Source organism: Canis lupus, chromosome 9 (assembly GCF_003254725.2).
Source record: "Canis lupus dingo isolate Sandy chromosome 9, ASM325472v2, whole genome shotgun sequence".
In the NCBI taxonomy this organism is placed as follows: Eukaryota; Metazoa; Chordata; class Mammalia; order Carnivora; family Canidae; genus Canis; species Canis lupus.
The window spans coordinates 48,704,843-48,720,217 of NC_064251.1; the positions used below are offsets into that span (position 1 = coordinate 48,704,843).

The 15,375-nt window shown below is 54.0% G+C and overlaps 3 protein-coding genes across 7 annotated transcripts in view; 1 reads left to right on the forward strand and 2 right to left on the reverse strand.

Moving 5' to 3' along the window:
• Nucleotides 1-224: 224 nt before the first annotated feature.
• TAX1BP3 (Tax1 binding protein 3) lies at nt 225-5,236 on the reverse strand. Its single transcript, XM_025476069.3, has 4 exons — nt 4,989-5,236; nt 1,967-2,086; nt 1,507-1,584; nt 225-1,205 (listed from the first exon to the last, which is right to left on the reverse strand). The coding sequence occupies exons 1-4, from the start codon at nt 5,025-5,027 to the stop codon at nt 1,068-1,070; spliced, it is 375 nt and encodes a 124-aa protein (XP_025331854.1). The 5' UTR covers nt 5,028-5,236; the 3' UTR covers nt 225-1,067.
• On the forward strand, nt 5,225-6,065 carry EMC6 (ER membrane protein complex subunit 6). Its single transcript, XM_025476070.3, has 2 exons — nt 5,225-5,365; nt 5,544-6,065. Exon 2 carries the CDS (start codon nt 5,582-5,584, stop codon nt 5,912-5,914), a length of 333 nt encoding a protein of 110 aa, XP_025331855.1. The 5' UTR covers nt 5,225-5,365; nt 5,544-5,581; the 3' UTR covers nt 5,915-6,065.
• A 2,385-nt stretch (nt 6,066-8,450) lies between these two features.
• The window catches only part of P2RX5 (purinergic receptor P2X 5), a 28,909-nt gene continuing 21,984 nt past the window's right edge, over nt 8,451-15,375 (reverse strand). For 4 of the 5 annotated variants that reach the window (XM_049114894.1, XM_049114896.1, XM_049114893.1 and 1 more), the window contains 4 exons: nt 15,229-15,294; nt 12,614-12,696; nt 11,602-11,751; nt 8,451-10,821 (listed from right to left, as the gene is read on the reverse strand). In XM_049114894.1, coding sequence (XP_048970851.1) covers nt 10,752-10,821; nt 11,602-11,751; nt 12,614-12,696; nt 15,229-15,294 — 369 coding nt within the window. In that variant the 3' untranslated portion in view covers nt 8,451-10,751. The remainder of the gene's footprint in view (nt 10,822-11,601; nt 11,752-12,613; nt 12,697-15,228; nt 15,295-15,375) is intronic. The other variant, XM_049114895.1, reaches the window with a different exon arrangement.

Consider the following 15,375-nt stretch of genomic DNA (forward strand, 5'->3'; position numbering starts at 1 on the left):
AAGTTACACAGGGGAAGTCAAGAGTTCCCTGCCCCACTTCCAGGGAGGTGCTCCCAGACGTTCCCACAGATGTGGCTCCGGCCAAACAGCAACAGGCAGGCCTGGCAGCAGCTGGGCCTCATCTCAGAAGTGGTTGGGGGCCAGGCTCGTCAGCCCTACAACCAAAGCTCTAGCCACCATCCACCCCCAGACATCCCTAGCCCATCATGCCTCAGCAAAACCCCTTGTGAATTCCAACACTGTTTATTTGGACCCAAGATGTCAGGTATGGGGTAATTTCACACTGCCCCATTTCCATAGGAACCAAAGTAACACATGTTGTTCCCAGATACAAGTTAGTAAGCTAAATTCAAAAGTAAGATTGGCATCTCCAAATAGGTAAAAATGCTTTTGTATCAAAGTTGTGATTTAAAAAATATAAAGTTAAACCCATAGGCATAGAAGGAAATGGCAATCCTGAGAACTGCCCTGAAATGTCAGCCTTGAGCTTCATCTAAATCTTGTACACAGGTGAACCCTGGGGAGGCTAGTGCCCCTCAGGGAAGTGGGGGTGTGAGGGGGTGAACCATAAGCCTGTCTGGCTTCCATTCAGGCAGTGTGTCAAGCCCCTCCTGGGGAAGGAAGGGAAAAACAGGGTACAGTCGCTGCAGAGTTGAGACACAGAGGCATGGCCGAGCCCTGCAGCCGGGCCTCTGTAGGAAAGCCCGGCCCCACCTGGCATTCTCCAGCTTTGTGGGAGACCTCCTGCCCATTTGGGCACTGCTAAGGCCATGCAGCAGGGTCTGGGGGCCAAGCCTATGGTCGCTGCAGATTGACTACAATTCAACTCCAGGCCCTTATTTTAAATTCTCAGTGTCTGAGGATGAGAGCTGGTCCCAGAGCTTCAGGCCAGTGGGAGGTGGGGAAGGAAGGCTGGGTCAGGCCCCAGGGACAGGCCTCTGGGACCAGCTCTGGCCCTTTGGAGCTGGGGCCCAGCATGCAGCAGAAGCCAGGATGAGGGGCAGACAGAGCATGGAAGTGGTGTCACTGTAGGCAGGCAGGCACGAGGCAGGGACCACAGCGGGCTGCTAGGACAGCATGGACTGCTGCACTGCCTTCTGCAGCGACTGTCGGGTCACTAGCAGGCGCACCACCTCCTCCGAGCGCTTGGTGAGCCGCTTCCGGGCTTGGTCGTGTGTGACCATGGTCATGTCCCAGCCATTCACCTGGCCCAAGGAGAAAATACAGCCTGCCTCAGTTCTCTGTCCTCTGGGATCTGGAAGCAGGATGGGCTTTAGGGTCCTGGGTCACCCAGGCAGGCTGATGTCTCTGTGCTGGGGATGCCAAGCACCACAGTTGAGGCATACAGAGGAGAGAGCCAGCTCCCTCTGGCAGCAACACCAGCATGCGCTCCCAACAGTTTCAGTGAGTCTCCCAGGTGCCCCAGGAGGCAAGGGCAGCCCCCAACCCGAGTGCTTCAGACCCTCTGGCCCAAGCCTTGATCTCCTCCTTTGGGACACATGTTACCTGCATAATCTTGTCTCCAATCTGCAGCCCAGCAATTTCAGCAGGGCCTCCTTCAGATACTCGTGTGACATAAATGCCCTGGAAAGAGACAGCCCAAGTCAAGCCCCAGTGTCACTGGACTAGCCCCTAATCCAGAGAGCAAAGCCCAGCCATCCAACTGACTGCACCAAGTCTGACCCTAGTACAGGCTGTGCCAAGACAGTCGAGGGGAAAGCAGCGATGCCCCACCATGCTCTGGTCCCTGCTGCTCGCCTCTTCCTGTTCCTCCTGGGCTCTGAGTGAGCCTTCCTAGGGCTGGGAGGTCCGCTCCCCACCCCCATCCCTACTTATCATTTCTTAAAAGGTCTTAGGATTTTTGAAAGACCAAGAGGTCTACTCCTTCCAAGAAGGCCCTGGAAGTACCCACCATCTCAGACCTTTGTCCCCAGTGGAGAGGTCCCAGGACCCTGGTCCCCCTCACCTTGTCTGTTTTATCTTCTGAGAAGGGATTCTGGGAGGGATCCTGGTCAATTCCACCTCCAATGCTGAAGCCCAGTATTAAGTTCTCACCTTGACGCAGCTTGTGAATTTCAACTCTTTGCTAGCAAAGGAAAAAACAAATTGGGGGCAGGTAAGTATGTGGACAATGAATCTGCTCTGTGTCCAGCAGCAGCCTCAGGCTGCTGTGCCAGCTCAGACCCATGCCAATGGGGGTGGAGCCCAGAGTCCTCTGTAGGATTCCACCCGGTTACCAGCCACCAGCCTGGGAGACTGGGGGCCTGGGAGACTGTGACTCAGAACTCAGCCACAACCACCTACGCAATATTCTGTTCTAGCCTCTGTCCCTTTCCTGTTAATCTCAGGCACCAGCCTTAGTCAACATGTACTCTAAGCCCCTCCTGATCCAAGAGTCAAGATGCTGTGACTGCTCTACATGGGGGGCCTGTGACCCAGGGGAGGGACCACACAGAGCAGAAGGGGACAGGGCTTGAAAAAGAAACGCCAGTGCCTTGCTGAGGCAACTCATTGCTGAGCCAGCCTTGTTGAGGGCAAGACTATAGAGATGCTCCGGAAAAGCAGAGAAGTTCAAACTTGCACATGAAGGAGAGGAAGGGCTTGTCCTGGCTAAGGGACAGAAGCACAGGCTTGAAGGTACTAAGGATACAGGTCTACAAGAGGAGTGTACAGCACTGGAACTGAGAGGTGAGGTGAGACTGGGGCCAGATCAGAAAGGCTGTGGAGTGCAGGCCCTAGAGGCTGGCCCTGAGGGAGGGGGTTTCTCTGTAAGCCCCAGACCCTGTTGTGTGGTGTAGGAGGCAGAGGAGGGTTCTAAAGCTCTCCCACCATAGTCCCCAAACTGCCAGGGCCCTTTCAAAGTTCTCAGCAGGCACCCTCCAATCACCAGAGTGTAGGGGCTAGCTAGACCAGATCACCCCACCCCAAAAGTTGAGTTTTAAAAGGAAGAAAGAAAAGAGTGCCTTGATCTGGACCTGAAGAGCTTCACAGAAGAGGGATCATTTGCACCAGACCTTGAAAGGAGTGACAGTTTAGACACCTGACTTTGATTCTGGGCCCACTAGAGTTCTCAGGAGTTCAGGAATAAGGTTGGTCCTGGTCAGATTTGATACTAGAATGACCACCTGGGCAGTCAGGAGGAGGAGAATGGATGTCTTCTAGAGGTGGGATGTGGAGGCCAGGGGACATGACTACTTGGAACAACAGACCTTAGATCAACAGACTTGAGGACTGCTCGTGGTAGAGAGCAGTGAAAGGAAGCACCCAGCCAAGTGGCCTGGCTGAACACAAACATCTCTCAGCTGGGGACACTGAAGGGGAAGCATTTTGGAGTGCCATGAGCTACCCAGGCAAGTGTCCAGACAGAAGGCAGATGAACCCATGGAGCCACAGCTCAGAGAAGAAGTCAAAATGGTTTTAACATTCTCAAAATATTAACTACGTGGGATAAGGCAGTGACTAGGAAGGAAACCTCCCCTAGCCCATTCTCAATCCAAAACACAAGCAGGATGTGCTTGCTTCGGCAGCACTTATACAAAACACAAGCGGGAGAGGCCAGACACGTTCCTAGTCTTAACAAGAATTGGGACAGCGTGGTCTTACAGTTTTGAAGAAGGTCCGGGGGAGGACCAGCCAGGACAGAAGAGAGGGGAAGCAGGAAGTATGACCCCTGAAGCCCACTAGACATAGGTCCTCAAGTCCAAAAGCGTGAACTCCTGCAGGCCTGCTCCACCTCCTCCAACACACACCTTTGCCCCACCCCGAGATTAGAAGAGAGTACAGGCCCTTGGGCTGGAAGACACGGGCCGGTCCCTGACTTACTGGGTGAGATGAGGCGGCTTACTGCCTCTTTCTTGCGCCTCCCCTACACACCCCTTTTCTTCCACCTAAGAAGCAAACCTGGCCGCTTCTCTCTGAGGCAGCTAGGAATCTAGAAAAGGGAGGTTGGTGCAGTTAGGGTGAAGTGTAGGGCAGCAATCTGCAGGTCCAGAAATGTTTCTTACTAGCCCCGGCCAGAGCTGGTTCTCTAAGCTCAAGTTCACATGCCAGCTTAATCAGTGCCGGCGCCTGACTCAGGAGTTCCCCTGCAGACCCAGCTGAGATAAGGCCGCCCGTCCCTCGGCCCTAGGACTCGGACTTGTACCTGACCCAATTCCTGCCAGACAGGCCTTTCTTCTCGGAGATCTGGGTTCTTCCTGGGGACTTTCTTTAGGGCTGGGCATCAACAGACTTCTCCTGGGACTCAGTTTCCCCATCTCCGCCTCCCGAGTTTGCCTTCAGACCCCACCCAGCTTTGGCACTGACGTCCCCGGCTCTCTCCTTCCCTTTGTTGGCTGCCCTAGCAGTTAGCACCCAAGACCAGCCGGTGGAGGGGAGCCAGGGGCCGAGGCTGGCCCAGCGCCGGGCGGGGAACCCGGACTTTGTCCCAAGGGGTGAGAAGCCAGGGAACGTCTGCAGCAGGAGCCCGCCAGCGGCGTGTGCCCTCACTGCGGAGCAGCGGGGCCGGGTCCGAGCGCGCCAGGCCGGCGGACAGTCGGGCCTGCCCCTCCGCCCCGGCCGCCTCCACCCCCAACTGTCCCTCGGGGCGGCGGCGGCGGCGGCGGCGGCGTCTCCCGCAGCGGAGGAAGCACTTCCTCGTTCCCGGGGCAGCGCCTCCCGGCTGTCCCCGCCCCGCCCCGCGGCTGCCCGCTGGGAGCTCAGCCGGGAACGGGCGCTCTCCCCGCACCCCGCGGCTGAGGACCTTCTCCGCCGGCTGGACGGAGCCCAACGCAGCGGCGGCAGGGCGCGGGGCTGGCCTCGGGTCCAGGTGCCCGGCAGGCGCTGGGGTCCCGCCGTCCCTGGCGCCCGCCGGGGAAGACCGCGGTCCCGCGGGGCAGAGCCAGGGCCCGGGCCCGGCCGCCGCTTGGCAGCCGCCCGGGCTCAGCGCTTCGTCGGCCCGTGTGGGGCGTCAGTCTGCCGATCTGCACAACAGGGGCGAGCGCACTCACCACCACGGCGGTGACCGGCTGGCCCGGGATGTAGGACATCTCGACCCGCAACCGGAGGCCAGGCGCAGCTCAGGGACGCCCGCAGCCAGAGTCCCAGCGGCCGCGCCCTGCCGGCTTAACAAAGGCGCCCGGGCTCCGCCCGCCCCTCAGGAGTCGTTGACAAGCCCAGCCAGTCAGCGGCCGGAAGTCCCCGTGCGTGCGTAGGGGGCGGGGGCGCCCGCGGCGTGCGCGGCGGGGGCGGGAGCGCGGGTTCGGCGCGTGCGCAGCGAGAGCCCTCCCGGCACCCTCCAGCGCAAGATGGCGCCGGGCGGGTCTGTGCCGCTGGCCGTCTGAAGGAACGCCGCGTGTCTGTGTCTGTGTCCGCCGCCGTGTTGCAGGTAACTGGGCGAGCCGGGGCGGGCCGAACCGAGCCCTCAGCCCCCTCTGCGTCCTTGGAAGGCCCGAGATCCAGGAGTGGTGCGAGGCCTTGGGAGTCGGGGGCGGGGGGGGGGGCGGGCGGCGTGCTCGCAAGTCGCCAGGCGCCGGAGGCCATTTGTCCCCGGGTTTCCTCCGCAGCTCCGCGGGAAAGTAGAGGCTGAGCCGCGGCGAGTGCGATGGCCGCTGTGGTGGCCAAGCGGGAAGGGCCGCCGTTCATCAGCGAGGCAGCTGTGCGGGGCAACGCCGCCGTCCTCGATTACTGCCGCACCTCGGTGTCCGCGCTGTCGGGGGCCACGGCCGGCATCCTCGGCCTCACCGGCCTTTACGGCTTCATCTTCTACCTGCTCGCCTCCGTCCTGCTCTCCCTGCTCCTGATCCTCAAGGCGGGAAGGCGGTGGAACAAGTACTTTAAGTCACGCAGACCTCTCTTCACCGGCGGCCTGGTCGGCGGCCTCTTCACCTACGTCCTGTTCTGGACGTTCCTCTACGGCATGGTGCACGTCTACTGAACCAGACTGGGAGGACTGCGTCAGAGATTAACACCGTGTAGACTTAGTTTTTAAATTGTTGAATTCGCTGCTTGTTCTGTAACCTGATAATTTATATCTGAAGACGAAGAGCCTGTACCATTCTTCAGATTAAATGAAGCGTGAGACACTTCGTGGAGTCTTTTCCTACCTTAACTCATAGCCCATGTCTGCCGTGGGTGCAGAATCGCCAGGGTTTGGCTCCTAGAGAGCTGGGTCTGGGTCTCAGCCTTCTGTAATTTCCTTGCATTTATACATAGGCCATCCAGAGAGACTACTAGGGCCTAAGTAAAGAGGGACTTACTGTTAGCAGCGTTTCCCACATGCCAAAACATGGTGCCTTGTACCCTGTACACCCGTTGTCTCATTTCATTCTAGCAATATCCTTGTGGGGTTGATGATTCTGAGGCTCAGGTTACACGGACCTCTGCCACAGAGAGGCACAGCTAGAAAGAGGCAGCCAAGTTCCAGATACAGGTCTTTTAATTGCTCTTGCTGCACTGGCTGAGTGTACCTTTTTTCAGACCCCAGACGTCCCTCTCTGTACCCACTGCTTTCAGGCATGAGTCGTGCCATTTCAGTTCCATTTCATCTAGCAACAGCTAGCTGTCATTTCCTTTTTAAACAACTTCAAGCTCTTTTCTAGAATATGTCTAATGGAGATTAAATAGACGACATTTAAGCTAAAGTTTGGGCTTGTTTAGAATGTAATGCTTTTGTCTGTGTGCTAACCCATGATCCCTTCTTGTCAAGGGGGTATCTTAGAATAAAGTGCATACCTTTGAAAGATAACATATTGCATTAGAGTTATAGTAGTGAACGTGTTGCTCATGGAATTTATAGTCTAACTGGGAGGACCGGTATTCCCTAATTTCACAAATATTTAAATTTTGATAAGTGCTGTGAAGTGAGAACAGAGGAGCCCTAAACTGAGCCCAGGTTGGGGAGTAGGGATCAGTAAAGTCTTTGAGGGGCGCCTGAGTGGCTCAGTCAGTTGAGCATCTGACTTTTGATTTCAGCTCAGGTGGTAATCTCAGGCTCTCAGGATGGAGCCCTGCCTCGGCCTAAGAGCTCAGCAGGCTACCCCCCTCCTCAGTGTGTGCTTGCTTGCTCTCTCAAAATAAATAAATCTTTTTTTAAAAATCCTTTGAGATTACATTTGAGACCTCAGAGTTGAATAACAAGTATGAAGAAGAAGCTACATTCAAGAAAGCACAAGTGTTGGGCAGCCACGGTGGCGCAGCGGTTTAGCGCTGCCTGCAGCCCAGGGTGTGATCCTGGAGACCTGGGATCGAGTCCCACATCAGGCTCCCTGCATGGAGCCTGCTTCTCCCTCTGCCTGTGTCTCTGCCTCTCTCTCGCTCTGTCACTCATGAATAAATAAATGAAATTAAAAAAAAAAAAACACACACAAGTGTGAGGACCACTGGGCAGCAGGAAGGGGTTTGGCCTGTACCTGGAGAGTTAGAGAAGAGGCCAGGACCAGGACTTGGATCAGTCATGGAAGGCTACAGTGGGGATGTTGGCCTTGATCCTAAGAGCGATTGGGAGAAGCCTTTGGAAGTTTTAGCCAGGAGTGATGGGATCACAATTGGATTTTTCTTAAAAAGAATCCATTTCAGATCAGAAGATCTGAGAACTTGAATCCAAATCCCCTTTTACAGACAGTACATGGCCCATGGTCAATAACAGAGATAGATCTGGGACCCAAGCATGCACACAAAGGGAAGAAGCAGGTGAGGCCACAGCTTTGCCTCCTTCACTCACCCAGTGACCTCTGAACCCTCTTCAGACCACCGCTGAAGAGGCTCACAGGTATGGTTTGCACACTATGCCCTTCTCAACCTCCCTGTCCTGAGGGCTTTCCCTAAGTGAAATGGGAAGGTTTGTGATGTGGAATAAAGAGCAGTCCTACTGGATCGGGGGTTGGGGGTGCAGAATAAGTGAGCTGATTTACTTAAACATTATCTTTTATCACTAGACAGTAAGATTGAAATATTCACTATTATAAAAAATATTGCAGAGAATGTCTTGATATCATTTTGAGGGAACTTAATAAACTCTTAAAGCAGAAGATAACTTGATTCCAAATGATTTCCAGAGTTTTATCAGATTACCCTCATTGAGTGGAAATGTACCAGTTCTATTGTGTCTTCCCAGTCTCTAATATTTGCTCATTTAAAGAGTTTCCTTACTTCCATTTGAATTTCTTTGTAATACAATAGGGAACATAATTTATTGTTCACTGATGGTTTCTGTGTCTGCCTCTTTTGTTCTCACTTTCTCCTTACATTTTCCTCTGAGACAGAGTGACTGAAAAGATAGGAAGGGGGGGAAAATCTAGTTTTCAAGGGATGCCTGGATGGCTCAGCTGTTGAGCATCTGCCTTCAGCTCAGCATGATCCCAGAGTCCCCAAATCGAGTCCCACCATAAGCAGGCTCTGCTTCTCCCTCTGCCGATGTCTCTGCCTCTCTGTGTCTCTCATGAATAAATAAGTAAAATCTTTAAAAAAAAAAATAGTTTTCAAGTTAAAACCTTTTATTGTTTTATAGCCAAATAAAAATATTAATACATTTATAAGGCAGGTCCCAGACAATGGTTGCCATCTTTCCTCCTTTTGAGTCTGTGCACTTAGGCTTAAGGGGAAACAAACAGCTGGGAGAAAGGTGTGCCTTTTGAAGAGTCCCTGGAGAGAATGCTCTTGAGGGGAGCTGCATCATCTGGGTGGAGGAGGCTGGGCTGCAATCAAGTGGAGCCCTTTTTCAGACATGCAAGATGCCATTCCAAGTGGGGTGATTTAGGGACTCTGCAGGACACTGTTGTCCTTAGCTGGGGTACTCAGACACCTGGAGGAAATCCTGTTCCCCCTTTACAGCACTGAGAAAGGAAGAACTGATGAGGTGTTGGGGCACAAAGGCAGCCGTGACTAGTTAGTCCCGGTGACCCCTACAACAGGGGTAGAGGGCACTTAGCTCTTTCATGGCTGGTCCACTTGATAGCACTCAGTTTACAAATCCCATTGGCCAGCATCATGGCACTCCCAAGGCATGGAATTAATCATTAGGAACATACCAGGTAGGTGGCATTAGGCCAGGGTCTGTGCAAACCAAACACTGGGTCTTTTTGGGCCAGAGGCAGCACTGCAAGCCTTTGCTACTGAACCATCAGACAATGGTGAGTGATGAGCTCTACGTCTCTCCCCTTGGGTTTACATAGGGACTCCTCAGATACTGGGAGAGGGAGAAGTGAGCGACCCCGCCCCCCTCAGCCCAGTACCTAAGTGTACTCACTCCACCGTGTCCCTTTCTGACAGGAGACTTGGTCTGGTGTTGCAGACATCAGGAAAAGAACTTTTCATTTCCTTAGTAAGGGCACAAGTAACCCGGTAGGTTGTCAGCAAAACAGGAGAGCCCTTGGAATTGGTAACACAAGTTGCCTCTGAACGGGTGGGAAGGAAGCTTTTCACTGTCTATAATCTTTTAACATAAATTATCTAGTCAAAATATTTTAATTCAAATACATTGAGCTTGCCCCTTTCCTGGGGGTGGCGGTGGGGTGGAATCTTCTTGCTCTGTCTGACCTAGAAATTGGCAGCACCTACCAAAGCTGGCCTCTTCCTTCCTTGGAGCCAGGCTTTGCTTATCTACTTAACCAGTGCTCTCAAACAACAATGTTCACAACAGTCACCTAGGAGTCTTGTTGAAACACAGGTTCTGATTTGGATGGGGCAGCGACTGCATTTCCAAGTTCCCAGGTGATGCCCATATTGCCAGTCCACAGGCCACACGTGAAGTAGTGAGGCTCTGCAGCCACTAGGGGGGGAAGCAGCACCATTCTGCAGGGTGGGGTGGGCTAGAGTAAGGTGGGGTAGGAAAGTCTGGGGTGAGGGGCCAGGCCCCCTGACAGTTTGGGCCTCCCTGTTAACAACTGCTTCCACCAGCCAAGTGAGCATCACCTATTATATCTCATTAGCCCTTCAGACCCAGGCTTTGCGGAGAGAGGGAGGGAAGCCAGGTAGGAACACCCAGCTACATGGAACGGCAAGAGACAAATGACACAGGCAGATCATCTCCCATTTGGGTGAGACACTATGCTCAAAGCTTCCTGGGGCTGGGTGGGTGGACTGGAGTAGAGGCCTCTGTGCCTCCCCTTCCCCACCTTAGCTGGAAGCTCTCAGGGGCTGCCTCTCTCAAGGGCCAGCTGCCTCCTTGCACATCCAGTCCTTTCCTGGTTGCCTCCTTGGCCACCTTTAAATTTCATCCCTGAGGGCAAAGCCAAATATCCCCCTTGGATGTTGGCTAAAGTCTTTCTCTGAGGAGCCGCCATTCTCAACAGGGATTTGTGAAGTCTCAGCTAGAGGTTGGAGGAAGGCCAGAGGAGCTGGGCCTGGCTGTGATATCTACTGGCTCTGGAGGGAATTCCATGTGTGCTCCTGTCCCTGAGGGCCAGGTCAGCATCTCATTTAAGCATCTCTTGGATAGGGCACAGCCCACAGCAAATAATGTTTATTGTGTGAATGAATCAATCAACTAGGTTCTTAGAAAAATGAAAACACTCGAATACCACCCAGGCCTCTGGCCTTCCCCCACTTGCTTCTCCAAAGCCTTCTCTTCTAGATCTGAGCCACTCTGGCCCCTAGCAGGCTCCCCGCCACACATACAACACACACAACAAAAAGCTCGTAGCAGGATCCTGAGGTGCAGAAGAGATGGCTGTGCCTGGAAGCACCTGTCCATGCAAACACAATTTTTACTTCAGAGCCACAAGCTGTTCTGCCCCGACATCTTCACCAAATCTGCTGTCAACCAGCAGCTCTGGCTACGCCTCCGCTGTCCGCAGGTTCTGTAGCTGCTCCATATGCACTTTTCCATTGCCCAGGTGGCTAGACCTGTGTGTGGGTAGGGGGCACACAGAGGACAGTTGGGAGCCCTGTGGACATGGACGGCCTAAAGGCAGAGCCCCCCACCCCCCTGCCCCACAGCCACCTCGCTGGCAGCACCGCAGATAGAGCATTCGCAGAGAAGGGCAGTCTGGGGGTCCCTGGCCACGGCCCAGACATGTGTTGGGGGGTCTCTGAAGCCACACCAGCAATGAGCAGCAGGCACTGTGGTGATCCCCTGAGGGCACCTGGAGCCTCCCATAGCAACAGGCAAGGAAAGCATCTGATAAGGAGTAGGGGCATGGGGGACTTGGTAAGGGAGGAAACCCTGATGGAGAAGAATTGGATTCTAGATTCTATGTTCAAATCCCACTCAGCCATTTATTAGCTGTGACTCGAGCAAGCTACTTAACTTTTCTCGCCTCAGTTTCCTCATTAGTAGAATAGGGACTATTAGTGTCCACTTCATTAAGCAACTGAAATGAGCTGATGCAGACAAAGAGAAGTGGCTGGCAGAGTAAGCCTGAGTCAACGGTGGCACTGTTATTGTCTTAATGCTGGGACAGCACAGCAAGTGGACTTTGTGGTGACTTAGGGGCTTGGAGGAAATAACGAGCATCTTGGAGGGGCTAAAGCACCCCCTCCCCACAAAGTCCAGAGTGGATGGGCTCTCCTACATCCTGGCCGTCCTGCCATGTTGCCAGGTCACCCTGGAGCGGGCAGCAGGGGAGAGGGCCTGGCTGTCTCTGCAAGGCTCAGTCTCGGGTCCTCCGACTGGCAGCCCCTCACCTGGTGGGCTCCAGATGCTGCTGGTACCTGCAGCTGTTCCCCTTCTGGCTACTGCCTCTGGGCTGCGCCTCTGGATGCTCCGCTTCCTCTGCTTCTGGGATCCCACCCTGCTGCGAGGACTCTGCAAGCCCCGGGAGGACCTGTAGGATTCTGGGCAAGACAGAACCTAGTTAACTCTGGCCTGCTGAGCCCGGCCCACCTTCTCCAAGCTGGTGAGGGTGGGCCCTGTAGACCCCCCTCGCCCTGGGGGGGGGCACCCCTCTTCCTCCTGCAGCTGCCAGGGAGGGGTGGAGGTACAATGAGGGCTCCATCAGGGTCAGGGCCGAGGGCTCAGCCTGACCCAGGGCAGCTTCAATCCGGAGAATGGGGAACAATGTGCTGTGGTGGGGTAGAGGGAGTACCAAGGTGCCCACGTGGAGCCCAGCTCCTCCAGAATGGCTGGGCCACAGCCTTCTTCCCTTTCCAATCTGCCCACAGACATCAGCATTTCCACTTAGACCGTGTTCCACTGCTGTTAGCAGACACACACACATACTACCACCATCACCACCACCACACTCAGGGCTCAGAGAGGCCTAGAAATAGACCCCCACAGGAAAAAATAAGAAATCCATCTTTTTCCTCTCTTACTACTCCAGCTCCCCTCAACCCAGCCCACCAGGACTACCAAGTCCAAGAATCCTAAAATGTAAGCGCTAGAAGGCTCATAGAGAGAGAAACTGAGGCACAAGGAAGCCTGGGAGTTGTCTAAAGTCCCAGAGTGGACAGCACCTGATTCAGGCCTGGAGGCTGAGTCCCCTGCCTTTTTTTGCTGCCAGTTGCTGTAAGCCAGAATCCAGTTCTTTATAAAGCCCATTCTCAGAACATTCCACCTCCCTGGCCCTCCCAAGGAGCTCCCAGTGATTCAGCCCCACCTCCAACCGGGGTAGAGTTTTCAGGCCAGGGAAGGGGAGGGGATCAAGGTGGCCCCAGGAGGGTCCCTTCACCCTGCTGGGGACAAAGCATAACTGACCTCACTTCCTCGTACTTCTTGTCTCGGTAAAAGTGGCTTTTCTTGATGAGGTAGATTAGTACCAGGTCACAGAAGAAAGCCCCCTATGGCAGAAGAGTTGGGGTTCCGACCAGAATCCTAGACTTCCAGAAAGTGCCCTGCCACCTGATACACAGTACATCCCATCTGATCTTGTGCCAACCCCCAAGGGGCATCACCATCCCCAACGATGAGATGAGGACACTGGGTTCAGAAAGAGGCACTTCTGTCAAAGGCCACAGAGCTGGTCCATGGTAGAGCCAGAGTTAGCCTGGGTCCATCCATTCTGTCAGGCCAAGCATCCCCTGCACCACTCTGGCCCCATGCAATCCTGTCTTCAATGAATGTCTCCTGAGCACTCACCATCTGCCAGGTACTGCACTGGGGTGCAGGAGAATTAAGACAATGAGACCCTGTGGGGACCGTCCCTCTGGTGCGGGAGGCAAGCATGTAAATTATGACAGTGACATATCCTATGATGAGGACAGGAGCAAGGAAGTAGACAGAAGACAGGACTCAGCCTGGGGAGGGATACCTGGGCTGAGTCTTGAGGGTTGAATAGGAGTTCATACAAAGCAAAAAAAAAGGGGGGGGGGCAGGAAGGGCATTGCGGAGGAAGCAAAGGAAATTCCACAGGGCCTATGTTGCAAAAGTGAGTGACACTTGTGGAGAGGTGTGATGGGGACCAGCCAGTAAACTTTCTTATAATGCCATTGAAGCCTTGGTCCTAATCCCTTAGGGAAGACACTGAAGAGCCTTGAACACAGGCAGGACACAGAAATTTGGGTTGGTCCCTCCTGTAGTCACTGTGAGAGAGGAGTTGGAGGGGATCTGAGGAACAAGGACGACAGGACGGTCAAGGAAAGATGGATGAGGACAGAGCTAACCCAGCTGGAACCCACCAATACCCATTCTGGGGAGCCTCAGACCAGAGCATGTAGTCCAAACACTCCACCAAGGGCCACTCCACCCACTGGCCCGAGGAAGGGAGAATTCCCTGCAGGGCTGACGACAAGGTGAGGGGGGTTGGGGGCCAAGGAACAGACTCACAGGTGAACTGGGCCTCTGACTCTGGGTACTCTGACCCCCCTGAGATGCCCAAAATGTTATTTATCACTTCCTCGTTCCACAGAACAGTCCTCCACCCAACCTAGCCTCTATACCACATTTCCTGTCACATGTATTTTCCAGGTAGATCGCCCATGCTCTTGCATTCTGACTGACCCACGCCATGTGGCAGTAAACACTGAGAGTGGCCCAGCTCTAAGAAAGTCATGTAAGCAAATGTCCAAGTCTCCCTAACAACGGTCCCCTGCAGTAAAGAGGAATCATCCGGGACTCACTTGCATCCACACCTCTCAGAACAGCCTTGTTGAATCCTGTTACTTGGTGATACTGTTACACAGTTCTCCTGGTCTCAATAAAAAGTCCATCCTAGGTCCTGCCCAAAGCCAGCACCGAGAGGGCAGAGAGGACGAGGTGGCCAGAAACCCCGGCAAGGAGCTTGCTGGTGTGGGCATGAGCCACTCACCAACAGCTCCTATGTCTTTAAAAAAAACTTCCAGCTGAGTGAAGTAAGTCAGTCGGAGAAGGACAAACATTATATGTTCTCATTCATTTGGGGAATATAAATAATAGTGAAAGGGAATATAAGGGAAGGGAGAAGAAATGTGTGGGAAATATCAGAAAGGGAGACAGAACGTAAAGACTGCTAACTCTGGGAAACGAACTAGGGGTGGTGGAAGGGGAGGAGGGAGGGGGGTGGGAGTGAATGGGTGACGGGCACTGGGGGTTATTCTGTATGTTGGTAAATTGAACACCAATAAAAAATAAATTAAAAAAAAAACAAAAAAAAACTTCCAGAAGATCAAGACATGAGGCATGACAAGAAGCTCGGAGGAAACCTTTGCCTCCCTTTCAGCAACTACTTCCTCTCCTGTGAGCCCCGCTGGGCCCAGCTGACAGACAGACCTGAGGGAGGACTATAGCCTGGTGTCCCTACTGCTCATCTTCAAGCCCCGTGATTCTCAACTAGCAGTGACTTTGCTCCCCAGGGGACATTTGGCAATTTCTGGATTGCCATTTTTGGTTGTCACAACTGGGGAAGAAGGCACTGCTGGCGCCTGGTGAGTACAGGTATCTATTGTAATGCTGTTTAACATCCTACCGTGCACAGAGGGCCTCAACACAAAAAAAGAATTATCTGGCCCAAAATGTCAACAGAGCCACAGCTGAGAAACCCTGGATCTAGCTGGATCCATCTGGATCCCGCCTCCACTGGGACAGCAGTGGAAATGAAGCTTCCAAGTGCAGGGACCAACCCAGGATCCCAGAGAAGCCCAGCCCCACCCAACTCCTACCCCTTGCTCCAGAGCTGCAGGCAGATGCCTCTCTGGGGAAACTGGGGAAAGTCAGGTGGGGACTGCTACATGGGGAGTGCTGGCAGGTGTCAGGGGACGTGTCAGGTCCTTCTTTACCTGCATCCCCTGGCCTCACCTGTTCTCATTCCTCCTGAAGCATCAGGACAGCACCTTTCAAGCAGTTTCCCCCTCCCCTGCCAGCGCTCAGAGAGTAAAGGTGAGGAGGGGAGTACTCACAGCACCCATGAGCGCCACCCCAGAGCCAATGTTGATGATTGTGGGGATGATGCTGAACTTCCCTGCCTGTAGCACAAAGGAACAATGCAGGGTGAACAGGGATGGGTCCCAGGGACTCCAACATGACCCACCCTAGACCTGCCCGGC

What these genes read in the sequence shown, in the direction of transcription:
- TAX1BP3 (XM_025476069.3), bottom strand. Translation starts at nt 5,027, where the DNA reads ATGTCCTACATCCCGGGCCAGCCGGTCACCGCCGTGGTG. An exon ending in CAGAAGATAAAACAGACAAG is followed by an intron (nt 1,585 to 1,966) that starts GTGAGGGGGACC and finishes GTCTCTTTCCAG; the next exon opens with GGCATTTATGTCACACGAGT. An exon ending in TTGGAGACAAGATTATGCAG is followed by an intron (nt 1,206 to 1,506) that starts GTAACATGTGTC and finishes TCCTTGGGCCAG; the next exon opens with GTGAATGGCTGGGACATGAC.
- EMC6 (XM_025476070.3), top strand. Translation starts at nt 5,582, where the DNA reads ATGGCCGCTGTGGTGGCCAAGCGGGAAGGGCCGCCGTTCATCAGCGAG.